Genomic DNA, 27582 nt, shown 5'->3' with positions numbered 1-27582 from the left:
AATGTTAATTATCATTTATATTTGGGGGGTTTCAAAGATGTCAAGTCAGATGACTTTAAAATATGCAATGCCACCTCAGTAACTATAGAAAAATAGACAAATCTAGTGCAAAATATAGACAGCAGATATAAATGATAAAATCTGACACATTTTGATCACTAAATTGAAAATAAAATCATTTTTCCTACCTTTGCTGTCTGGTGATTTCATGAGTCTCTGGTTGTGTTTCCTTCTGTCTGTGTATCCTTTCTTTCATTTCTTTCTTTCTGCACTCAGGCCCAACAATTGTCCCTTCTATTCCCTCCCTACTTCCTTCCTATGTTCTTAGTGTCCCCAGTACCTCCTTCCTATGTCCTTAGTGTCCCATCCTATGTCCTTAGTGCCCTCAGTGACTCCTTCCTATGTCCTTAGAGTCCCATCCTATGTCCTTAGTGCCCTCAGTGACTCCTTCCTATGTTTTTAGTGCCCCCAGTGCCTCCTTCCTATGTCCTTAGTGTCCCATCCTATGTCCTTAGTGCCCTCAGTGACTCCTTCCTATGTCCTTAGTGCCCCCCCAGTGCCTCCTTCCTATGTCCCCCTCACTGCCTTCCAGGCTTTGTCCCACCCCCACCCTCGAAGCCAGCCTGCCTGCCTGCCTCCCTGCCATCCACCTATGCAGTAGAACCCTTGAGCAGCATCTTTCCATTTCTACCCCCCATCCCCCCGTACAGTAGAACCTGGCATTTTTCTATCCCTCCCTCCCTTGAGCAGCATCTTTCCATCTCCCCCTCCCCGCCACTACCGCAGCCGACCCCACTGACCCTCCCATCCGACCTTCCCACCACAAGACGACCAACAGACTTTTCGGCTCCAGCAGCGTTGGCAATCGCAGCACTCTACACACGCTGCTTCACGGCCTTCTACTGCCCGTGATTCCCTCTGCCGCATCACAGATGATGTCATCAGGGACGCAGCAGAGGAAATCAGGGCAGTAGAAGGCCACGAAGCAGCGTATTTAGAGTACTGCGGACGCTGCTAGAGCCGGGAGGTTTGTGGTTGTCTGGGAAGGTCAACAGGGTTGGATGGGAGGGTCAACGGGGCTTCGGGTGCGCCGTGGGGGGGGGCCACAACGAAAAACACGACGCTGCTGCCTAAAGCACCACACCGGCGGGCCAAGGGAGGCTTTTTTTTTTGCACAACAGGGAGGGACAGGAAGTGATCACCTGTCCCATTGTCCCCGCGCACAGCTTCGGGACGCTTTCCATGAAAACGGGACATTTCGGCGCCCCGAAGCTGTGTGTGGGGACAACGGGACAGGGGATCTAAAAACGGGACATATGGTCACCTTAGTTTTACCTCATGAAAAATTAACTATTTTTTCTGTGGCCCTCCAAGTACCTACAAATCCAAAATTTGGCCCTGCAAAGGATTTGAATTTGAGACCACTGATCTATGTGAATGTCCACCTGCAAAGTACATGCTGTGAAAAATATACACATACTTACAGAATAGCGTGTACCTAAACTTCAGTATTTTTATATGTATATTCCTACATGTCCATTACCTTAATTTTGGCAAATCACTTTAAAGAATTACTCTATAGTGTAGTTCAGTAACAAGGTTCATGTCCAAGCTTACCTGACAAAAAGCTGCACGCTGTAGAACAGAGAAGGGCAGCCGAGACTTTCTTGCAAAAGAAACTGTAAACACCCGAAATCACAGCAAGGCAGCTAAAGATAACAGCAAGCACCAAGAATGCCCTGATCACATCCAGGATTTCTGTGAGAGATAGAGATTGCACTCAAAAATTCATAGATTATGAGCCCCTAAAATATTTTTTCCATACACCAAGGAACCCCTTCCAAATCCCATTCAGCTTCTGCTCCCCCGTCCCTTCCTCTCAAGTCCCATCTCTTCCTTCCTGCCCTCCCCAATAGTCCCGAAACAAGCAAAAACCTCCCAAATCCTAAGAGTAAACAATGGATAGGGGGAAGAGACAAAGACAAACAAAGAACTAAGCTAGCTTTAATGATGCTTATTGTTGACTCGATCCAGGAAGTCACTCAGGAAGTGTCCACTCAAGCAGAACGAGTCCACGAAGAAATTCGCAAAGAACCAGATTCTTTTCAGTCTTTACAAGACAGCTTACCAGCTATTCAACAATCCTTAGATCAGTTAAGAACCAAGACACGGGCATCTAAAATCAAAAAATTCCAGCGGGATGCTGATGACTATATGAAGGGCAACATTTACTCCTGGTTGACATTTAAAGACACAACACAGAACTCAGCACAAACGCATTCATTCACCGATTTGGATACAGGCTCCAGTAGTGGAACGGAAGATCTGAGTGTTAGATCTAAGTCTCCGGTTTTTTTACCCAGGGGGGGCCGGGGCAGACAACGAAGACAAAGGGGAGGCAGGCAAAACAGCAGGGGGACCAACAGAGGACAGTATTCCAACCTGAACCTTTCAACACGTCCTCAAACGAGGTTGTCGGGTCCAGCCAATCCATTGTAAATAACTTATCAGGGATTGCTCTTTCTGCGGACTAATTGGGGGTGTTAAATAGGGGGGTCATTCCATGTCAAGTGATCAGATTCTTGGAAAGTGCCCTGCATGACCATCACGGATTTTGATGAAACTTCATATGCAGAGTCCACCATGTCTCAAATGAACTTTGGTAAAGTTTTAGTTTCGCCTGTGGAATATTTGTGGAGATATAGCCATTTGTTTGACCCCATACCACAATGAAATACAGTACGACAATGACATTCTGACAACTTTGAGACACAATATCTCCCGAGCTGTGTTTCCAAAAAAAACTGAAGCTTAGCTACCCTGCACAACTTTTTGAGCTCTGTTCATTGCTACCAATAATAATTTTTGCCGAGCACTGATTGAATGCCTGAATTACAGTAAACTTGGCCGAAAAAATTAGTACTCCAAAAAAAGTCAAAGTTTGACATTACTTAGCTCCCACAATAATTGAGTAATAAATGCGAAATTTGGCGCATAATGTCTCAGTACAACGTTGTTTTCAAAAGTACAATTTCAACCTCCAAGCTCTTTCCATTAGTTTACAAATTAAGTGTAAAGTTGCTAATTTGTGTAAAAAGGCCAAAAATAGGGTATTTTCAGCCTGCTTTTACAGAAAAATACCTTTTAGAAACTCTTTCAAATCAGTCTCATTAGAAAGAGCATATTTCAAACCCCCTAGAAAAGTGGACTTCATTTTTCAACGCAGGTTAACAATGGCTGAAAAAGGGGGACAAAGTTGGGAGACGTTGCCACGGCAACAACCTCTATTTCAACATAGTTCTGTCATTTTTAAAGTTACAGTTTTGTATTGACGTAGTATTACTACTACTCTATTGCGTTGGTCCATGGTGACATTGTCACTACCAGTTCAAGAGTTTGAACTGGCAATCCCATCGCCATAGGGGTCACGCCCGATAGCTGTGCAATACCAGCCACGGGTGGGCTACTTCGTCCAGGTTCCCAAGCCTCGCATTTGGTTTCTTTGTCAAGGTTCCAAAGCCTTTTGTTGGTATCTTTCTGGTTCCAAAGCCAATGATTAGGGTGTCTTATCCTAGGGTCTCAAGCCTAAATTGGGTATCTTATATGGTTCCCAAGCCGAAGTGAAGTCCACTTTGATTTTAACTGCCAGCAATCTTTATAACATTCTGTTAAATTTTTGAGCCACTTTCTTCAATGCAGTTTCTGGAAATTGATATTGGCGGCCGGATGATGTAACTGAAGGGGCACAAAGCATGCAGATGAGGTGTTGCTCTGGAACCCAACAAACGTTTTGCCTTTCTGGCCAATAAAACGAATGAGCTGGACCGTGAGGATGCATAAATTTTATCAATGCATCATTTTGTTCAATTGAGACTTCAACAACGTTGCCTATCCACCATTGATTATCGTAAGTACAGGCAACGTAGCAACCAGGAAAGATTTCGGACACTTTCAAATTTGGAATGGCAGTATCAGAAATTTTGGCAACAAAATTTATTGGGTCATTTGAAACTTTGCTGACACGAACCGAGTTTGAGTCGACTGGTACAAATTGGTGGTGCTCTCTGGTACCGGCTACTGTGCTGCTTTCATGCCATCTTTCTTCTTGAAACTTTTTGCTTTCTTCAATTTCTTATTTTGGAACATAAATGTATTTAACTCCGTGTATATTTTGGTCACAAAAGTTAAATAGATCCTTTGGCGTCAATATTTGATCTGTTGATGGTCTTTGGAGGCTAGCCCGGGCAGCCAGTCGTTTAGTTGTTCCACCAACTCCATCGCAGGGTGATTTTCCGTGGCTAGTTCCAAAAAAATTCCATTTAGCCTCAATGGATTTCTGTGATTGCACAAATTCACAAAGTTCTTGTAGTTTTTATATTGTGCAGCTGAGCCGTCACTGAAGTAGTATATTTTGGTAATGTTTGTTTGAGTTACCAAAAATTCGATCAACTTTTGAATAAACACGTGTACAGATATCGTATCATGTTGCATATGATCAGAAATAACGCAACAGTTTACAACTTGCAATGTGCCCACTTCATTGAGGTAATATGCAACAAAAGGATGTACCGTAGCTTGTGAATTTTCCCAGTGAAAGCCTTGGGCGGCATCCTGTACAACAAATGAGAAATTTTCAGCGAAATCCATCAAAACGATCATTTCCGTTTCTTTTAAGCCTGTCTTCAACATCTTCAAATATTCACTTTGATGTTTTGAAATGAAATGATGGCTTGTCAACTTCCAAATCTTGCTTGCAAGTCTTTCAATAAAGTTGTCCATGGTTAGTACGCTTGTTTCTAATGTTTCACGGTCAGCGTGAACCCATTGCTTAAATTCTATTGATTCTTCTGGATCTAAATCCTTGAATATTTCTTCCAGGTATGCTGTTAGTGCTTCTTCACCAGGGCAGTTTTGATATCGTTGTAGCATACAGTCCTTGACATTTAGGTCGCACACAGTTTTTTCCATAAGAACTTTGTAGTTCTCTTTGACATTGGCGCCTTGTAGCATGAGCTTTACATTTTGATATATCGTGCAGACACACACGGAGTGTGCACCTGATGCACCAACGGTTACACACCACTTTGGTCTGAGCTCACAGAATTTGGAAAAACCAATTTCAGTTCCGTATTTGTTACAGTACGCCACGTACAGCTCTTTTAAATTACACAACAGCAGCCGCTTTTGCTTTTGTACTTTTAAACCATTGAGGCGGACTGAAATGCAATCTTTTTTGCCAGGACATATTCTGCTGAATTCATCGTCTTCGTAAAAATCTTGAACTCTATTTGCAATTTCTTTTGGAAGGGACTTGCCAATTTTTGCATCAGGTATAGAACAAATGCCTTTCTCTTTCTTTACTTTTTGGGCTGTTCTGACCATGCGCTCTGAAACGCCAAACTTCATTGCTGTTTCCTTTATTGACCAACTTTTTGGGGCCATCGTCAATAATTGAACTTTCATTGACCTGTTGGATATTGCAATTTTCGTTTTCATTTCTTCAATGAGGTCAGTGTAATCTTCACATAACTTACATTCTACAGACTGACAAGACGGCCCAACTTCTTCAGCTGAAACTCCAGCAGCAGATGTATTCTTCTTGGCTATTACATTCTGCACACGTTCAATTTTTCGTATCACATAGCCGGCTTTATCTCTACTAGCTAACCTTCGAATTTTCAATGGAGAGGTTCCTAAAGCAGTCAAGCTTTGATCAACTGCATCGGAGATGCTGATATCAAAATCGTCTGAAGATGAAGATGCTGCAGTAGCTTCACTCATTGGGCTTTGCACCTACTGCAAAGTTTCTGACCTGGCTTGATATTTATTTTTGCCACTTTTCTAAAATCATTAGACATGGCAAGATCGACTTTTAACAATCCACTTTGAACAATGTGATTTTTCTTTTCAAATGGATTACAACACGATGTTTGCTTTAATTCGTATTTGTCAAGATACTTTGCTTTGTGGTGGAGGCAGATTTGCTCTTTATCCATCAGTTCAACTTCAGAGCGCCGAGTGATAAGCAATTTTTCATCGGTTGACAAATTATGTAAAAAAATGAGCCCACATTTTTTAGAATAAAATGTGCCGTCATGACACTTTGACAACAATTTTTGCCCAATGGCACAGTCTGGCAGAAAAGGATTATTATTATTCGATTCGTTGGCATCCATTTTAAACTGAATTAATAATAATGTGGATCTGAAAAAGAAAACAAGTTGTAATTTGTGATCTGCATGCAACAAAATTATCACCTCAATTTCTAGTTAGGAATAATCATTAATTAAGAACACTATAATTGTACCCAAAGCTTGAGTAAAAATAAACAGGGAAAAACAGTGTGAAAAGTGACATAATTGTAAGTTGAAATGTAGGCCGTTGCCATGGTGACATCTCCCAACTTTGTCCCCCTTTTTCGGGTATTGTTAACCTGCGTTGAAAAATGAAGCCCACTTTTCTAGGGGGTTTGAAATATGCTCTTTCTAATGAGACTGATTTGAAAGAGTTTCTGAAAGGTATTTTTCTGTAAAAGCAGGCTGAAAATACCCTATTTTTTGGCCTTTTTTACACAAATTAGCAACTTTACACTTAATTTGTAAACTAATGGAAAGAGCTTGGAGGTTGAAATTGTACTTTTGAAAACAACGTTGTACTGAGACAATTATGCGCCAAATTTCACATTTATTACTCAATTATTGTGGGAGCTAAGTAATGTCAACTTTGACTTTTTTTTGGAGCACTAATTTTTTCGGCCAAGTTTTACTGTAATTCAGCCATTCACACTCAGTGCTCGACAAAAATTATTATTGGTAGCACTGAATAGAGCTCCAAAAGTTGTGCAGGGTAGCTAAGTTTCAGTTTTTTTGGAAACATAGCTCGTGAGATTATTGTGTCTCAAAGTTGTCAGAATGTCACTGTCGTACTGTATGTCATTGCAGTATGGGGTCAAACAAATGGCTATATCTCCACGAATATTCCACAGGCGAAACTAAAACTTTACCAAAGTTCGTTTGATACATGTGGGACTTTGTGCATAAAGTTTTATCAAAATCCGTGATGGTCATGCAGGGAGCCCTTGATCACTTGACATGGAATAACCCAGGGGGCTCTCATTCGTTCCTTCTTGCCGTTATGACCCTTTCATAACACGCAGTACATCGATACGATTCATTAGATCCTTACAAATCAAGTTATTCTTTCAAAAACAGCCCTATACTGAGGATCCATCCATTTTCAGAGCGCCGTCTAAATGGCTCCCTCCAGGTCCCTTGGACCCTGCCCTACATACCTTCCGTGAGCTTATACTCAGGGATTTAGACTCGTTAGAAAAATCCTTGTCTGTCAACACTCGGGGTTTTTCTAATTTGACTACCTGTGAACGCACCGCCCTTACAGCTTTGAGCAAGACACTCAGTGTGTGATTAAACCCGCTGATAAGGGTGGTTCCATCGTCATATTGAAAAACCACCAGTACGTTGCAGAAATTAATAGACACTTATCTGACACGCGCTTTTATTCGGCTCTTTCAGGGGATCCTACTGATTCCCTTATTTCCACTATAGCTACTATCGTGGATAAAGCTCACGAAGAAGGTCAACTAACCAAGGCCGAAACCAAATTTCTCAAGCTATCTTCCCCTAGCCGCCCGACCTTCTATATAGTCCCCAAGGTCCATAAGAAGATCAGGCCCCCGCCGGGCAGGCCTATAGTGTCCCTTAGGGGCACAGTTCTGGAGCCTTTATCCAAATTCACTGATTGGTTTCATCAAACCGCAAGTTATCTGTGCCAGGTCATATCTTAAAGACACTACTCACTTTTTGACTTGTATTGCCCAGATTACTGATATATCAGGATACCCATATATTGGTTACAATGGATTTAGAATCCCTTTACTCTAATATCCCTCAGTCAGCTGCTCTGGAATTGATTTCTAGAATCTTTATGCAAGACATTCATCATGACCGGATCAGAGCAGATTTTCTCATTCAACTGGCACAATTGTTACTAAATCACAATTATTTTCAATTTGATCAACAATTTTTTTTACAGACACATGGCTTCGCCATGGGCACGGCTGCAGCTCCAAGTATTGCCAACCTATATGTCTCCTGCTTTGAAGAGCGCTATTTGTACTCATCAGCTTGGTACCCATACATTAAAGTATGGCGCAGATTCATCGACGATGTTTTTTGTATTTGGACAGGTCCTGCAGAATTGTTACCCCATTTTCTTGACTGGCTCAATTCTTTGGACTCCAATTTGAGATTCACTATGGAGTCCAACTTTAGCCAAATATCTTTTTTGGATGTGTGGGTTAGCAAGTCTGAACATACTTTAACCACCTCAGTATACAGAAAGACAGTTGAGGTTAACAACTATTTAAACTACACGAGCTGCCATCCGACTAAATCAAACAATCATTACCCATAAGCCAGTTTCTCCGTATCCGTAGGTTATGCACGGATATTAATGAGTTCCGTATTCAAGCCCGTAAGCTATATACGAGGTTCAAAGAGAGGGGTTACCCTCATCAAGTTCTCCAAAATGCCTATAATCGAGCTTTATATGCCAACAGGGATTTGCTGCTCTCTACTGTTCCAACCAAAGAAGACACTGGCATCACTTGTGTTTTAGCGTTTTCTGATCACGCCACCAGCGTCGCTCAGAGCGTGCGGAAGCACTGGCATATCCTCCAGTTGCACTCGGTTTTCCAAGATTTTCCCCGCATTGCTTATTCACGTGCAAAAAACCTGTCAGATTATTTGGTTCACCCTAATTACACCACTCGTAGCGGGATCACTCACCGCGATGGTCAACATTCCAAATGCAATGACACTTGCGATATCTGCAAGATTACAATCGAAGGCAAGAGATGGCAACATCCTAGAACCTACAAATCTTACACTTTCAAATCAGTCACCACCTGTAAATCCAAGTGGGCTGTATATGTCATCATATGCCCCTGCAGCATGATATACGTGGGTCGGACTCAGAGAACTGTTAGGACCCGCTTAATTGAGCATCGGTCGCGGCTAAATACCCAATTGATGAGTGCCCTCATGGTTCCACATTGTATCCAGCTTAACCATGCTTTTTCAGATCTCGCTGGTTCATTTATGGAAACAATTGTTTGATGATTATCAATGGGGACAAATTATCCTTGGTTGCAAAGGAGGGAACAGTATTGGATTTTTGAACCTCCAAGCTCTGACCCCCAGTGGACTTAATGATTACATCGAATGGCAATATACCTATTCTAGTATGGGTCTACTTATGGTTCAGTTTCGGTTGCGCTGTTCCCTGTTTATGGCAGATAACTACCTTTCTTATTTTCAGTTCTATTCTTTCTCGTTTTTCAGTAGTTTTTACAGTGTTTTTTCAGTGTATTTTTACTTCATTCATTCATCTCATTTTTTCGAATAGATGTGGATCTGACTATAGTCAGCTCGTTTTTGGTCAGCTGACGCATTCATACCAATTACATTTACGTCTGCAGTTTAAATCGGAGGTGTCCCTCTTCAGTTGAGTGCCATTTTCTACCTTGCTTTCTAGCTGTGTCAGAGGAATTGAGAGACTCTCAGCGCAGCCAAGTTGTTCCTGAAGAAGGGGGTGTGCACCCCCGAAACGGAGTCCCGTAGGACGAAGTCACCATTTGCTGGCTGTTCTCACACGGAGAAGCTAAGTACTTCCAGACTATGTTTGGCTTGGCTAGATATTGGACACTTGTTTTTTCCTTTTGGCCCCCTGGTTAGGGGACAGAGACAAATTCAAACTTAGTTACTTGAGTGTGTTTTTTTGATTTTTTCACACTTTGCACGATATTCTTGCACTTTATTTATTCATTCACGCGGAGAGAAGGCCCGGGATGTTTCACAGTTAACACTCTTCTGGGTGTAAACCCGTGACAGCCTTTCCTTGGGATTTCCCAGTGGTGGCTGTGTGACTGAGGGCTCTCCCGTTCTAATAATTTATATCACATTAAAGCTAGCTTAGTTCTTTGTTTGTCTTTGTCTCTTCCACCTATCCATTGTTTACTCTTGGGGTTTGGGAGGTTTTTGCTTGTTTCGTGATTTTTCTACCTCCCTTACCTTTAGGGTTGCTATTTTTGCTCCCCAATAGTCCAGCATCTCAGATATCTCTTTCCTCTCACCCCCCCCCCCCATCCCTCCACCTCTAGGTGCAATATCTTTCCCTCCCAACATCCCACCCTCAATTTTGGCATTCTCCCCTTTTTTCTCAGACCACCTCCAGCCACATCCTCAATCCAGCATCTTCCCCCTCTCTGACACATGCTGCTTTGGAGGAGACTACTTTTGATTTAGTTTAGCAGAAGTCTGTGCCCATGCAGCAAGGAAATCAGCAGAACTGAACTATGGGCTAGATTCACTAAGGACACCGATCGTGTCCCAATCACTTTGCGACCCCGACCTGATTCACTAACCTTACTCCCGATCCAATCTGCGCCCAATCCGATTTGCACATGCAAATGAGGGGAAATGGCATGCAAATGTAGGAAGGCAGCGATTCACTAAAATATTTCAGGTTCACTGTCTGGGCTGGCCGATCAAAAAATAAGCGACTGCTGAGGACCAGTTGTTCACGTCCTTTCCGACTGCCCTACTCTCTGCCCTGACTCTCCTCTTGCCACCCTGCTCTCTGCCCCAACTTTCCTCTTGCCGCCCTGCTCTCTGCCCCAACTCGCCTGCCCTTCCCCGCAGTGCAAGCCCATGGTTTTAACCCATGGGTTTACAGAAGGTTAAAACCACGGGTTCACCAAGTAAAAAAGTTAAGAAAAGAGAGTTTCAAGCTCTGTAAGCATGCACAGACCATCTACAGGCATAGAGGAAACGTCACGAATCAGGCAGTCAGCAACCTCACAGATTGGATCGCTAACGGATTGGATCCATGAGGTTAGTGAATCTAGCCCTAAGTATGTACATGAATGCTGGTGTCTATGGCTGAAGCATGCTACAAACTTGCTCACTTGCAAAACCCCTTGAATAGAGCTCACAGAATCAGGAACTCTATGTGGGGATCATTCCACTAGGGACAGAGAAAATATGTAACTGAATTGAATTTAATTTAGGAAAAGATGCTGAGCTAAATAAATACAATTAGTACAGACACCTTAACCTGCCATAAAATCCCTATTTAATACTCACACTAAAAAGACATCCTCCTTTCAACACAGTTGGAAGAAACACTCAGTATCCCACATCCTCTGCATAAAGAGAATAATTCTCACCATCATAGGATAAAGTTACATTTACATAGTAACATAGTAAATGACGGCAGATAATGACCCGAATGGTCCATCCTGTCTGCCCAACTTTACATGCTCCATAAATTAATCATTTAATTTAATATAGTCTCTTTTTTCCTTAGATATTTCTGGGCCAGAACCCAGAGCCCTGCCCAGTAGGTGTTCTATCTACTGGGCAGGTAATTGGTTCTATCTACTGGAGTCTCCATCAAAGCTCATTCCAGCTCATCTTAACCATCCCAGCCATCAAACCCTACACAGCCCATCCTCAACTGAATGTCCATATATGGGACACAGACCATGCAAGTCTGCCCAGTACTGGATTAGAGATCCTCTGTGTTCAGCCCACGCTTGTTTGAACTCTGACACCATTTTCTTCACCACCACCTCCCTCAAGAGCACATTCCACGCATCAACCACCCTCTCTGTACAGAAGAATTTCCTTACATTACTATTGAATCCACCACCTTTCAACCTCAGATTATGCCCTCTGGTTTTACCATTTTTCTTTCTCTGGAAAAGATTGTGTTCAACGTTAATACCTTTCAAGTATTTGAACGTCTGACTCATACCTCCCCTGATCTTCCTTTCCTCTAGGTTAGTGGTTCCCAACCCTGCCCTGGAGGACCACCAGGCCAATCGAGTTTTCAGGCTAGCCCTAATGGATATGCATGAGAGAGATTTTCATATAATGGAAGTGACAGGCGTGTAAATCTGCTCCATGCATATTCACTAGGGCTAGCCTGAAAACCCGATTGGCCTGGTGGTCCTCCAGGACAGGGTTGCGAACCACTGCTCTAGGGTATACATATTCAGGGATTTCAGTCTTTCCTCATATGTCATCTGGCGCAAACCTCCTACCATTTTCATCGCCTTCCTCTGGACCACTTCAAGTCTTCCTATGTCCTTTGCCAGAAATGGTCTCCAAAATTGAACACAGTACTCCAAGTGGGGCCTCAATATCGACCTGTACAGGTGCATCAACACCTTCTACTGGTCATGCCTCTTTATATACAGCCTAGCATCCTTCTTGCAACAGCCACAGCCTTGTCACATTGTTTTTTTTGCCTTTTAGATCTTCAGACACTATCACCCCAAGGCCCTTCTCCTCATCCATGCATATCAGCCTCTCACCTCCCAGCATATATGGCTCCTTCTGATTTATAATCCCCAAATGCATTATTCTGCACTTCTTTGCACTGAATTTTAGTTGCCAGATATTAGACCATTCCTCTAACTTTTGCAGATCCTTTTTCATGTTTTCCACTCCCTCCTCGGTGTTTACTCAGTTACAAACCTTGGTATCATCTGCAAAAAGGCAAACTTTTCCTTCTAACCCTTCGGCAATGTCGCTCACAAACATATTGAACAGGATCAGCCCCAGCACCGATTCCTAAGGGACTCCACTACTCATCTTTCCCTCCTCCGAGTGAATTCCTTTAACCACCACCCTCTGGCATCTATCTGTCAACCAGTTTCTAATCCAGTTCACCACTTTGGGTCCTATCTTCAGCCTGTCAAGTTTGTTCAAGAGCCTTCTATGAGGAACCGTGTCAAAGGCTTTGCTGAAATCTAATTAAAATTGCATCTAACACAAGCCCTTGATCCAATTCTTGGTCACCCAATCAAAAAATTAAATCAGATTTGTTTGGCACAATTTACCATATTGCCTCGGATCCTGTAACCCATTTGATTCTAGTAATTTCACTATCCTTTCTTTCAGCAACGCTTCCATTATTTTTCCAATAACCGAAGTGAGGCTAACCTGCCTGTAGTTTCCCGCTTCATCTCTGTGACCACTTTTGTGAATAGGGACCACATTCGCTCTTCTCCAATCAAGTTTTAGGTTTTTATATATTGCCTATCAAGATTATCTAATTAGTTTACAATCAGGTACTCAAGCATTTTCCCTATCTGTCCCGGAGAACTCACAAACTATCTAATGTACCTCCAGGAACCACTCCCGTCTCCATAGATTTGTTGAACAAATCTTTAATAGGACCCGCCAGAACCTCTCTGAGTTCCCTCAATATTCTGGGATGGATCCTGTCCGGTCCCATCTCTTTGTCCACCTTCAATTTTTCAAGTTGTTCATAAACACTTTCTTCCGTGAATGGCATGGTATCTACTCCATTCTCGTGTGTAATTTTGCCACACAATCTCGGTCTTTCTCCGGGATCTTCTTCCGTGAACACAGAGCAGAAGTATTGTTTAACATGTTTGCTTTTTCCTCATCACTCTTCCCATATCGATACATATCATCTTTTAGTCTCGCAATTCCATTTTTCATCTTCTTCCTATTTTTGTCTCCCTTTCTTCCACTTGTGCTTTCGTCAGACGTATCTCTCTCTTGGCTTCTTTCAATTTCACCTAGTAGTCCTTTCTGTACTCCTCTTCTTGGGTATTTTTTTATTTCATGTATGCCAAGTCTTTTTGCCTTTATTTTCTCCGCCACAAGTTTAGAGAACCATTTCGGTTTCCTTCGTCTCTTGTTATTATTTATTTTCCTCACATAAAAGTCAGTAGCCATTTTAATTGCTCCTTTCAGCTTAGACCACTGTTTTTCCACTTCCCTAATGTCCTCCCATCCAAATAGCTCTTTCTTCATGTACGCTCTCATTTTACTAAAGTCTGTACATTTGAAATCTAGGAGTGAGTTTTGTGCGGGCGCCCTCTACTTTAGCTGTTATATCAAACCAACTGTTTGATGATCACTATTTCCCAGGTGGGCACCCACTCAAGCATTAGAGATACTCTCCCCATTTGTGAGGACCAGATCTAGTATCACTTTTTCCCTGGTGGGTTCTGTCACCATTTGTCTGAGCTGAGCCTCTTGAAAGGCATCCACAATCTCCCTACTTTTTTCCGATTCCACAGATGGAACGTTCCAGTCCACATCCAGCAGATTGAAGTCACCAAACAGCACCTCCTCTTTCTTTCCAAACTTTTGGATACCTGCAATCAGATCTATCAATTTGCTGCGATTGAGTCAGAAGTCTGTAGACTACCCACTTAGAGAGGAGTTTCATCTTCTCTTTTCAAAGCGATCCATATCGCTTCTTCCTCTCCTCAGGGCCCCTGCATTTCAGTCACTTGGATATCGTTCTTTACATAGAGAGCTACCCCTCCACCTCTATGACCATCTCTGACCATATCCCAGTATATCTGCATCCCATCCATGGGATTCACTGATCCATGTCTCTGTCCTTCCTAAAAAGATTATATCCCGGTATATATACATCCCATCCATGGGATTCACTGAACCATGTCTCTGTGATAGCAACAATATCCAGGTCTGCCTCTAACATCAGGGCTTGCAGATCATGAACTTTGTTGCTTAGACTATGAACGTTTGTGGTCATCGCTTTCCAGCTATCTTTCAGTGGTAAACTCGTTTTTGGTATGTTTATTTTTAGTTTCATTTCCTGTTACATTGTTAAGAAGTGAGTTGCTAATATTGTTTACGTTGCTATCTGTACTACCATCACATCTTGTCTTTTGCTGGGGGTGGCCTCCATAAATGTATTTCATACAAGTCACATCAAAATATAGGCACCAGAAAGGGGTGTAGGTAGCATCAATTTTTTAACGGCATTAGGGAATACCTAATTCACTTTATGCACATATGTTTTATTATCTCACACTCTAAGTGTTTTACAAATAGAGAATACTTGGTGTGTTGAGATCTAGGTGCATGTCAAAGCAAGCGTAATTTGCCACACTTAGTACACCTTTCAACTCACAGCATTTTTACAAGTTGTGGGCATCACTAAACAGAATGCCAATGAAAACTCCTATGCTCTGCCCACATACATGGCTTACTTGAGTTGCACGCTGTGACATGCATGTCATGTTTACTGCATAGCACCTACTACTTGTGCACAAATTTGACAATTAAGTGTTAGCATCTTAAATTTAGGTGCACTTTATTAAATTACCCTTTATCCCCCAAATTCTATAAGTGATATGCACAACTGAGCACCCAATTATAGAATAAGGTCCTTTGCAAACATAACATACTGAGGGTTGATTCATAAGTCATGGCAACTTCTCAAAAATGTGCCAGAACTGGAAATCTAATACATACTGTACATTTGAAAGTTTGTGACATGTATTTCTTAATGTTGCCACCAAATGAGAGATGACTGCAGCAGTCTCTGATAGGAAAGAAGCAAAAAACATGATATTTGAAATCATCGTTTTATTATGGCATAGTGCACAACATGAACAACAAAGTACAAGTAAAACTGTTTAACTATTAACATCCTTCAATGTAGTCTCCCTGGCTGTCTTGTGTTTCATCCAGTTCATGAGGGACACACTGTGAATGCACCGTATTATACTCTTATGTCATTTCTGCAGTACCCCCTTTGTCATGTAGTACGGGAGAAACGTCCAGAAATGTTGCACAATGCTATAATCCTACATGAGAATGCTACAGCTCACACAGACAGTTATTTACAGCGTTGTGGATGGAAGGGTATTTTGAAGGATGTTAACAGTTAAATATACTCTCGAGCTGATTTTGTGCTTAGTTTAATGAAACAGCTAACATTTATTACTTGTTTGTTAATAAAAGATTATAATTTTGAATGTCATATTTTTTTACTTCTCCCCTCCCAGAGACCGCTGCACTCAACTTTCATCTGGTAGAACATTAAGTATATGTTGCACACTTTCAAGCACACTTGTCACAGGCAAAGCAGTGTAAACAAACCTGAGACCCAGACATCTGTAAATAATGCCCTTCCTGCAACCTATTAGCCACAATGACCTTGATTCTCCCAGGAACTGTAAAGGGAAGAAGGGGGAGAATAGAAATAAGGAACACCAGATTCACAAGGGGAAGGCCCCTGGTTCAAGCAATGCTCTTGGTAGAGGTTTCCAGGGGGAATGAAAATAAAAATACAACTGAATGCTACATATCACAATCTGACTTATCGTTAATATGTATATCAACCAATATTTTTAGGAAGGTGCTGCATCATTGTTGTTTTTAGTATGTGAGATTTTTCATGTAACTATACTTTGTATAGTAGAAGTCAATTTAGAAGGTTATTTTTAAAAAAATTATTCAGAACTTGCTGTAAAAGGTACGCAATAAAAATTTCTATATATCTTTTCTTTTTCTAATTTTTTTCTCATCCCCTTTTCTTGCTTTTTTTTCTTCTTGGGTTTTTCCACTTTTTTCCCTTCATTAATCTATCATCTTATACAGGTTTTTTAAATCCATGTTTTTAAATTATTTTTAAAGTTTTGTTATTTATTTTATCCAGTTTGTTTGTTACACTTTATGCAGGCAATAAATGCTTCCATCTTTTTCATAGTACCAAGTTTCCAAGTTTCTTTATTCTTTGATATACCGTTTATCAATTGGTACCTAAACAGTTTACAATGGAAAAACTAAAAAAATTAAAATCAAAATATGCCAAGTATAGATATGATAAAACATACAAAAAAATATGATAAGAAAACAAATGAACATACTGGAAACAAAGGAATGGAGGGATGGGGTAAATAAATAAATACATCAAGATAGAAAAATAAAAATAAAGGGAAGATAAAGGGAGAGAGGAAAAGTACAATGGGGTAAGGTTCGCTTCGAGAGAAGCGTTTTTAGAGATGTCCATTTTAGGAGCTACATGGATTCTATTTGGGGTTGTTCAGGGCAAAGGTTGAAAAGGAAGGTCTTGAGTTTGGACTTGAATTTGTCCAAGGAATGTTTGATATGGAGATCCAGTGGGCAGGCATTCCACAGAGGGGGCAGCAACCGAAAAGATGGTTTTACGGGTTGTGTCATAAAATATTTCCCATATGGAAGGGATTGTAAGCACATTTTTATTTTAAATATCATATAGGTACATTTGTTTACTTCATCTTCAATATGATTTTTTTGCATTATTTAAATCACATAAACCTTATAGATACAATAAGACATTATCCCCCCTTTTACAAAACCATAGGGCAGTTTTTAGCGCCAGCCGTGGAGGTAACAGCTCTGACACTCATAGAATTCTATGAGCGTTGGAGCTGTTACCGCCACGGCTTGTGCTAAAAACTGCGCTATGGTTTCACATTAAATGATGAATATGTTTTTTTTATTTTATAAGATTTTTATATTTACATATTTTTTATTCATAATTGTGTTCAATATTTTTTTAGATTTTTTGACAATTTAAAAATGAAATATAATTAACAAAAATATGCAGGCATGTATTAAATGCATATTATTTAAGGCTTACAATGCATGTGATTTACAATGATAAATTTCATTTTATCTGCAATACAGTTTTTGAACAATATAGATCTACTCCTCATGTTTACTTTTTCTCATATATTTGTAAAATTTTTGTATGTAATTGGCGCTTCTGTATACATATGTTCATGCATTGCATTTCTATTTTTAAAATATTTTTTTATAATAGTTTTACGATATGGTCATTTTATATATTGATGCTTTTGAATTTTAAATATTGGTGTTTATCACAGTTTGTTCACGACTCCTGAAGCAGACCTTAGGGCCTAAACATGGACATGTTGGTCCTGATTCTGCAAACTGTGCCTAACTTTAGGCGTGGTTTAGACATCCGATTTAAGTGGTTATCGAGCGATTTAAGGGTCTTAACAAGCATTAATTGGGACTTAGACAGAGTTAAGCGTCAGGTAGGTGTTCTCAGAACATAGATGCGAGTTTTTTGAAAAGTCGTGTCCAACTATGTAGACATGGGCATAACGAGGGCGTAATGTGGGCGTGGTTAAGGATAGGCACCAGATAGACGCTAGTTGGGTGGCAGACCACGTTGAAACATCGCGGAAATTGAAGGCGAATGAAAAGCTGGTCTAAGTGTAATTTCTGCTTGGGCTGAACGCGAGTTTCTATGGGCGGAACATAGATGTGCTTTGGGCTTCCGAAATGATATATTCTACAAAGACTTCAGGAATTGGTTTTTTCCTCTTTTTCCCCTCCTAATAGATTTAATAAGCCACCATATCAATAGGGCACATCAATACAAACATACTGCATGCAAAACATAGTACTTTTCTGCCCAAACAGAAATATGATTTACTAATTACAGCTTTAATTACTAATTTGGCTTTCCTGCTTAAAAACAACCCCCTTTTTTCTCACCAAACAGTGCTGCAATCAGCTCTTTCTTGAGAGCAAAGAAAGAACATGAAAAAGATATAAATATTGCACACATTACTTCATTTCTCAAAGCTTAAAAATAGAAAAAACAGATACAGATCTTAACATGCATTTTCCTTCATTGCAAAATGGAGCTGTTCAGCTGCACAAAGCTGACCTCATTGTGAGATCATCAACGTGCACCTGCAAGGTAGAATGCCACAATTAAAAGATGCACTGGGTGTTGAACTCACAACCTCTGCAAGATCAGCACAGGATTTTAACACATTGAGCTACACCACCTTCCCATGAGCTGATTGGAGCAAAGTTTAGTGAGAAAGAAGGTGTTATTTGGAGCTTGAAACCTAAAGCTGTGAATTTCATGTGCTGTAATTAGCTAATAACATGGCATTTTTAGGCAGTTTTAAATTCATTATGCTTGTATGGATGTGTCCTGTTTATGTGGTGACTGAATCACAGAATAAAATGCCTGAACTGTATTTAGAAGATCGCTTTGGAAACGTCCAAAATCTGACAAAACCTCATTCAAAAACAAGTCTATCTATGGCTCAAGCAAAGCTCAACGGGGGACCAACAGGGCAGCCTAAATAGCATCTATCCCACTAACATCTTTCTGAAGTCTAAACCACGTCTAGCTAAAGCCCAAACAACGCTCAAACAGCTATTGTTTACACTGCTTGAAGGAGCTCATTTTACAATTGCCATATACCTGTTTATGTGGCACAGTGGTTAAAATAACAGCCTTCTACACTGCTGTTTCCAGTTCAACTCCCAGTCAGTCAATACCTCTCACTGAAAATCAAATATAAATATCCTTTTCAAGATGGCATACTGTGTTACTTTTTTTTGTTTTTGTTCTGTTAAAGCTTACAATCCTGACATAATGAAGAAAAATAATATGACAGGGCTGTAAGATCAAGCTCGTGTTGTCTCCTGGCATCTATCCTAGCAGAACTGCCTACATGGAACAGTATAATAAAACTAAAATTGCTATGATTTTATGGCTCGTTGTCTAGCACAGCAGATTAGAATGAAGGTTAGCATGTCACTTTTTTTCAAGATTCACTCTGATGTTCCCAGTTCAAGTCCCACTAAAAATAATATATTATAAATATCCTTTTAAAGAGGGTATACTGTGTTTATTATCCTTTTAAAGATGGTATACTGTGTTTATATTATGTCAAAGCTTACAATCCTGAAATAATGGAACAGAATTGGTAAAAAACACATTTTTACATATAACTAAATACATTGTAGGGATGTCCACTGGCGTCTAGAAGTGAAAAAAAATATTTTTGGAGATGCGTATCTGATGCCTATCTTACGTCTAAGTAACGCATTTTCTTTTGTGAAACAGGTTGTTTGTTAAACCTAAGGACCCTGGGGGGAAAAAAGGGTGTAGCAACCAGGGTTGTGGAGTTGGTAGATAAATGTTCCAACTCTGACTCCTCAGTTTTTTGTACTTCTGACTCCGACTTCCCGACTCCTCAGTTTTTTGTACTTCTGACTCCGACTCCGCGTGAAACAAGATCTTCATCCGCGTAAAAAGATGTTGTGCGTATGGTGGGAGAGCTTGGTTGGATGAATTTTTTGAGTCTACACCAGTTGATTTCTACCAACGAGGTAATGAAAACCTTGTTGAACGTTGGAAATAAGTTGTAAACAACAACAAGGGAGAATACATTTATAAGTATTGGTGCTCCGAATTGTGTGTTGCGTGCCTTATAGTGAAGCACGTGTTCGTTTTGTGGTTACGTGAGGCACTGCATGCATTGGTCTTTATTCTTACAGTAGAGAAGTCATTAATTATAACTTTTTGTGAATTTGGACATTTAAACTTGCTTTTTTTTAATTCCAATCTAAATTTAGTCAGAGTCAGTGCATTGTTTGGCAACTCCGACTCAGACTCCAGGTACCCGAAATTTCCTCCGACTCCGACTCCACAGCTCTGGTAGCAACTGAAGGTTTTCAGTTTGGGCGGGAGTGAAGTAATCGGGGTTTATTACTCCCCCTCCCCTCCCCTCTGTGGTGCTGTTCAGCTTGCAGTACCATAGGTCCTTAGGAAGGATAAGTGAAGAGAAACGCTATAGAAAGACAAGGAGCGATAGTGTACACAGTAGTGCTGCCCGTTTCAGGAAAAAAAATTTCGATTCAATTCCATTCTAATCTAATCTAATCCTTAGGTTTGTATACTTCATCATCTCCACGTTCGTAGGGCTCGGCGCGGTTTACAGTAGAAGAAATAGGAACTACAACAGAGGGTTAGAGATAGAAGTGTGAAGAAAATTTAGAGGACTTGGGATGCCAAGATATAAGAGTTTCCTTGATTCCTAAGTTGGAGGGAGACTTACATTTTTGAGAAAAGTCAAGTTTTCAGATGTTTGAGGAAAACTTGGAGAGAGCTCAAGTTCCGAAGAGGGGAGGTAAGGTTGTTCCAGAGCTCAGTGATTTTGAAGTGGAGGGAGGTCCCTAGCTTTCCTGTGTGGGAAATGCCTTTTAGCAAGGGGAAGGATAGTTTTAATTTGTGGGAGGATCTGGTGGTATTAGGGTTTGAGGAATTCCAAGAAAGAGGGATAAAGGGAGGGAGGATACCGTGTAGGATTTTGAAAGCTAAACAGGAGCATTTATAGTGGACCCTGGCGATAATCGGAAGCCAGTGGAGCTTGGCCAGGAGCGGGGAGACATGGTCAAATTTACTTTTAGCGAAGATGAGCTTGGCCGCGGCATTCTGAATTCGTTGGAGTCTGTGGAGGTTTTTCTTAGTTAGGCTTAAGTAGATAGAGTTGCAATAGTCCAATCTGGAAAGGATGATGGATTGGACAAGGAGGGTAAAATGTTTTTGATGGAAGCAGGATCTAACTTTCCTCAGCCTATTGAATTGATTTTTCGATTCAATTTTCCTGCCCAATTGGGTGGATTTTTGCAAACATCCTGGTGGGTTTATTTTATAGCCTCTTCACCCCCTTTGCTCTCTCCTACCCACACTGGTCCTGTGGTGTAAACAAAATATACAAACAAAAAATACTTTTCCTCTCTCTGTTAAATCCTAGCTCACATTCGCGGTTCAACACCAGCTCTGGAAGAATACATATTTCAAATCTGACATATTGTAATCACAAAACAGAAAATAAAATTATTTTTCCTACCTTTTCTTGTCTGGTTATTTTTCAAATCATGTTGGTCCCATGTTGGTCTGGTTGTCTTCTGATCAGGCTTTCCTTCTTTCTTCTTTCTCCGTGCTAACCATCCATCTTCCATCTCTGTGCTCCCCTTCTGTGTCCCTTTCCTCCCCCAGAGGTCTGGCATCTTTCTTTTTTTTTCATCTCCATACCCCCACAGCTGCAGCGATGGACTCCACCATCCCCAGATCCACCATCTCTCCTTTTCTCAACTACCCTTTCATCCAGCATCTCTCTTCTGTGTCCCTGTCCCTATTCTCCTCTCCAATACTGTCCCCGTTCTATACTCCCTCCATGTCCAGCATCTAATCTCTCCCCATATCCAGTTTCTTCTTTCTCTCTTCCTTACCTCTTGTATCCCCTTCCCCACGTACAGGCTTTCTCCTACTATCTCTCCTGCCATCCTGCACCCTGCCCACCTACTGTGGAGCAGTATGTGTCCCTCTTGTACCCTTCCCCTTGTGGTCTTGCATTTCTTCTCCCTCTCTCCTTTAGTCCTCCATCTCTCCTTTGCTTTTCTCCCTCTCTTTTTTGTTAGGTCTCTCTCTTACCTTCACCCCAGGTCTGGCATCTCTCCTCCCCTCTCTTACTCTTTCCTCCTCCTCCCTATGCACAGGCCTGCCTCCCCACCGCGAAGGAACTCTTCCTCCTCTTCCCTCTGCACAAGCCTGCCCCCCTGCCGTGAAGGCACTCTTCGGACTGCTCCCCCCGCAATGGCCTGCCCTCTGCCATGAAGGCACTCTTCGGACTGCTCCCCCCGCAATGGCCTGCCCTCCTGCCGTGAAGGCACTCTTCGGCCTGCTCCCCGCCACGAACGCCTGCTCCCCCCCCGCAAGCCTGTATCCTCCCCCAGCTTCCCCGCTCTTACTTTTAGGTTAACACGGCAGCTTGTAGGCTCGTTGGTGTTATAGCGATCCCTGCAGCTGCCCGTCGTCCTCAGCGGCACGTTCTCTCTGCCACGATCCTGTCCCTAACGTCAGAGCAGGGGCAGGACGTTGCAGAGAGAACATGACGCTGAGGACGACGGGCAGCTGCAGGATCGCTATAACACAAATGAGCTTGCAAGCTGCCTTAAGGAGGTAAACTAAACTAAACTAAACTAAGCCTTAAGTTTATATACCGTATCATCTCCACGGAAGCGGAGCTCGACACGGTTTACAAAGCTTAAAAATACAAGAGAGGGGAGAGAGAGTTTACAAGAGCATATGAAAAAGAGGGGAAGTAAGCAGGAGATGTTATATATTAGAGAAAAGCCAGGTTTTCAGTTGTTTTCGGAACAGTTTGAGGGAGCCCAGGTTCCGCAGCGGGATAGTGAGATCGTTCCAAAGGCCCGTGATTTTGGAGTGGGGAAGCTGGAGGAGGCCTTTCTGACTGACTCTTCCCCCTCAAGCAGGAGTGGCAGAGGATGGCCAGCAAGAGGCAGCGCTGCAGCTCCTGCTTTTGGAAGGTACGGGGGAAGGGTCAATCATTGAATCGGGAGGCTGATTTTTGGGGAAATTGAATCGATTCAAATCGATTTACCTGATTCGAATCGATGAATTGATTTGAATTGTGAATCGGGCAGCACTAGTACACAGAGAAGCCTGGTTCAGGCAAATAGTTTCAAGTCCTCTCTCTCAGGAATGTGGGCTATTTGGAACTAAGAAGAGGTTACATTTTGTTTGATTGATTTTTTGCCATGCCTATAACCTGGATTGAACTAGGAAGCCTGGGGTTTTTAAACCAGGAAAAAATAGTTTGTAGTTTGGTGTTTTGCCTTAGTGAGCTATAACCTGGACTGAATTAGAAAGCCTGGGGTTTTTAAACTTTTACAACTTTTTAACTATTTAAAAATAGTTTTGTAGTTTGGTGTTTTGCCTTAGTGAGCAGATTGGTACTCATACCCCGGAGCTAGAAACCTGAGCACTACAGTATAATGACTGTGATCCTGGAGCAAAATAAAGGAACTGGGTTTTTTTTTTCAAGGCGATGCTGACAAATTGGGGGGGGGGGTCTTAACCATACCTGAACTATTGGAAAATGTGATAGTGGAAACTGCTCCACCAGCTGTTTTGAACCCGAGTTTCAGCTGGTGTCACAGTAGATATTAGAATTCCAGTGTTGGCAACTTATTTTTTCTCTCAAAAATGTGCCATGACTTATGATTAAACCCTCATAATTATCTAAAAACAGTTATGAGCACCCTTGTAGAACCTTACCCAGTGGAAAAGGGAAGTAGGGGTAAAAGACATGCCTCTATTTTCTCCAGTAGGAGAATTCCTCCTGTCAGCTCTTAATCCGGGTAAGAGCCACCAATGATATCCACAAGATAAAAGCATCCAGTATCCACAGTACATAAGACACACCTTCCATCAGTAGCAGACACTATACCCCTTTACACATGCACTATATTGACACCAACTAGAAATGTCCACAGGATAGAGACTCTCATCCTCTCAATATCTATAGAAGGGCTGCCCAAGTCCGGTCCTCGAGATCTACTGGCAGGCCAGGTTTTCAAGATATCCACAATGAACATGCATGAGAGAGATTTGCATACCAAGAAGGCAGTGCAGGCAAATCTCTCTCATGCATATTCATTGTGAATATCCTGAAAACCTGGCCTGCCAGTAGATCGAGGACTGGACTTGGGCAGCCCTGATCTATAGTATAAACAGACAACCTTTCAAAACACACACTACAAAGAAACAAACTACAAATACTGACAGTATAAAGAGACTTACCAGGATAGAAAGGACTGCTGGCACAAAGTGGGTAGCTCGAGGTAGTAGTAATAAGAGCACAAGCACGCCACAGTCCTATGTTGGCCACTGATGATATGTAATAACAGTGGTTGGATGTGATCACAACCAATTGTAAGAGAAGAACAAAGGAGGAGATTGCCACCCCTACAACACGGAAAAACTTCATCTTGCTTCTGATTTTGAGGATTAAACAGCAATCTGAAAAATACCACAATGGACTGAGTTCTGCAGTAATTCAATATTACAACTGTAGTTAGTTTTAGGGCCCATAAAAGAAGGGGTGAGACATGAAAGCATTTACTTTACGATTCATGGTAAACAGCAAATTATACACAAAGGAGTGGAAATGTCCAAAGACTGGTGAACTCAGATGTATTTCATAACCATCCTTTATTTCTTCAAAAAAAGTGATTTAATGACTTGACATGTACATGTTTCGGCCAAAATGGCCTGCCTCAGCAGTCTTGCAAATCACACAGGGCTCCTTTTATCAAGATGCGCTAGCGGGGTTAGTGCATCGGACATTTAATCACGCGCTAACCCCCGCGGCAAGCCAAAAAACTAACACCTCATCAATGGAGGTGTTAGCGACTAGCACGGCAAGCAGTATTCTGCGTGTTAAACCCCTACCTCGCCTTGATAAAAGGACCCCACAGTGAAATTAACCACTAAAAAATAAAAAAACTCCATACTGGAACCTGCTGCACCATAGCTTCCAAATGCATTTGGAAGCTACGGCGCAGGAAGTTCCAGTACGGAGCTTTTTATTTTTTTAGTGGTCTATGGACGATTGGTTAAATGTCTTTATGTGAAGCTGAGTTTCATTTCACTGTGTAGTTTGCAAGACTCGTGAGGCAGACCATTTTGGCCGAAACATGTACATGTTGAGTCATTAAATCACTTTTTTGAAGAAATAAAGGATGATTATGAAATACATCCGAGTTCACCAGTCTTCTTTGGACATTTCCACTCCTTTGTGTGTACTTTAGTGTTTGTGGATTTGACTCTCCTGTGTCATACTACAAGCAACAAATTATTCCAACCTTATTTAGAAATATCTGGCATTCAGAGATAATATAAACCTGCTGCTATTGGTGCTAGTCTACAATATACTAGTAGTCAAAGATAATATGAGGGCATTTCAAAAAGTAACAGCAAATGGAATATTTTGATCTATACAATTTGTATTGCTTGAATTATATGTCATTTTTCTATATAATCCTTTTCAACACACTTCTCACACAGTTGCACCAACTTTATTCCATTGAAAAAAAAATGTTTTTGGTTGTGCCTTCAGCCAGGAATGCACTGTTACTTTGACCTCATCACTTCCAAACCTTCATCCTCTCAAAGCATCCTTCACGGGTTCAAACACATGATAATCAGAGGGAGCAAGATCAGGGCTCTATGGAGGATGCTGTAAGATTTGAAATCTTAATCTCCGAATAGTGTAAAGAGTTGCAGTGTGAGGGCATGAGTTATGAAGAACACCTTTAAACAAAAAGTCCTCAGACGGCTCCTTATTTTTTTGCTTCAGCTCTTCCTCCAACATTGCACTGTAACAGGCACTATTCACAGTTTTACCCTTTTCCTGACAGTGCTCAAAAATTGGTCCATTCATATCCCAGAAGAGAGTGAACAGGACCTTTCCAACTGAGGCCTGAGACTTGAACTTCTTGAATAGAGATGTGTGATGTTATTATGAAGACTGCCTCCTCCTTATGCTCATTAGCCAGCATCCTAGGCACCAACAGTGCACACAACATGCGATACTTAAGAACCTCTGTGACAATGGTATATGCAGATTCAATACAAACATCCAATTCCCAGGCCAGAACTTCTAAAGAAATGCGCCCATTTTCATGAATAATGGCATCAGCATGACCTATCAGTGATGGCTGTGCTGGAACGACTGGAGTGTTCCTTATCAGGGATCGATATTTTCCCATTTTTAAATACATCTATGTACTTGTCCAATCCACCATCCTTTCCAGACTGGACTATTGCAACTCTATCTACCTAAGCCTACCAAAGAAAAATCTTCAAAGACTCCAGCGGATTCAGAATGCCGCTGCTAAGCTTATCTTCGCAAAAAGCAAAATCGACCACGTCTCACCGCTTTTGTCCAAGCTCCACTGGCTTCCGATAATCTCCAGAGTCCACTTCAAATGTGCCTGCCTTACTTTCAAGATCCTACACGGCATCCTCCCCCCCTTTATTCCTCTTTCTTGGAATTCCTCTAACCCCAATTCTACCAGATCCACCCAAAAACTGAAACTCTCCTTTCCCTCTCTAAAAGGCGTCTCCCTTGTAGGAAAACTAGGTTCCTCCCTCCCTTTTAGAATCACTGAGCTCTGGAACAACTTTTCCTCCCCTCTTAGGAATCTGAGCTCCCTCCAACTCTTCCGTAAACATCTGAAAACCTGGTTATTCTCAAAAATGTAACTCTTCCTCCCTCTCTGATTATTCTAGTCTTCTAAATTTCCTCTTCATCCTTCCCTTCTCTGGAGTTCCTTTCTACCCTAACTCCTGTTAACCGTGTTGATCTTTGCGAATGTAGAGATGATGTGGTATACAAACCTAAGGTTTAGTTAGTTTACTTGTACACTCTTCGCTCATCAACACAGGCATCTCCATATTGCTGCAGTATTCTTCTATGAATTTCATGAGATTTCACAACCTCTGACACAAAAATCTGATTAACTGCTTGCTACTTCTCTACCGTATATGGTGCCCTACTGATTAAGCCCTCCATGCCATCTACTGAGTAGCATCAACACTTCCTCTAAGAATGTATCTTCCCTGCATGGGAATTTGAAATATCAGGGGCATTTGTTTCATGAAATACTGTCAATATGCTGTTACTTTTTGAAACACCCTCATATATACAGAGATGAAGGTAGATAATCAATGATTTTTTTAAATAAAAAAATCAGACTTTTTTTCTACTTAAAATTGGATTTTTAAAAATTAATTGTTTTTTGAGGAAAAATCTATCTTAAATAGAAAACTATAGTTCAAAAGTTATTCATCATGAAATAAGCATTAGTTTTTAATTATATAGCATGAGACTATATATTCATGCAAACTTTAAATTTCTTGGTAAATGAATTCCATTAATCCATCCATAATGTCAAGGGCACTTGATAAAAGCAGCTGACTATCGCATGTCAAAGGCAGCCGCCAATAAAGGCACTGTTTAGAGAATTTGAGACTTAATGCAGAATACTACTATAACTTGCTGTG

At 41.3% G+C, this 27582-nt stretch overlaps 1 protein-coding gene across 4 annotated transcripts in view; it reads right to left on the bottom strand.

Annotated features, from left to right (window-relative positions):
* Positions 1-27582, bottom strand: part of LOC117345860 (epithelial membrane protein 1-like) — a 58626-nt gene that overhangs the window by 25685 nt on the left and 5359 nt on the right. For all 4 annotated transcript variants that reach the window (XM_033915120.1, XM_033915119.1, XM_033915118.1 and 1 more), the window contains 2 exons: positions 24316-24534; positions 1618-1758 (listed from right to left, as the gene is read on the bottom strand). In XM_033915120.1, coding sequence (XP_033771011.1) covers positions 1618-1758; positions 24316-24502 — 328 coding nt within the window. In that variant the 5' untranslated portion in view covers positions 24503-24534. The remainder of the gene's footprint in view (positions 1-1617; positions 1759-24315; positions 24535-27582) is intronic.

This window comes from Geotrypetes seraphini, chromosome 11 (assembly GCF_902459505.1).
Source record: "Geotrypetes seraphini chromosome 11, aGeoSer1.1, whole genome shotgun sequence".
NCBI lineage: Eukaryota > Metazoa > Chordata > Amphibia > Gymnophiona > Dermophiidae > Geotrypetes > Geotrypetes seraphini.
The sequence above is the reverse complement of the archived record's forward strand: the minus strand, read 5'-3'. Positions and strand labels throughout refer to the sequence as shown.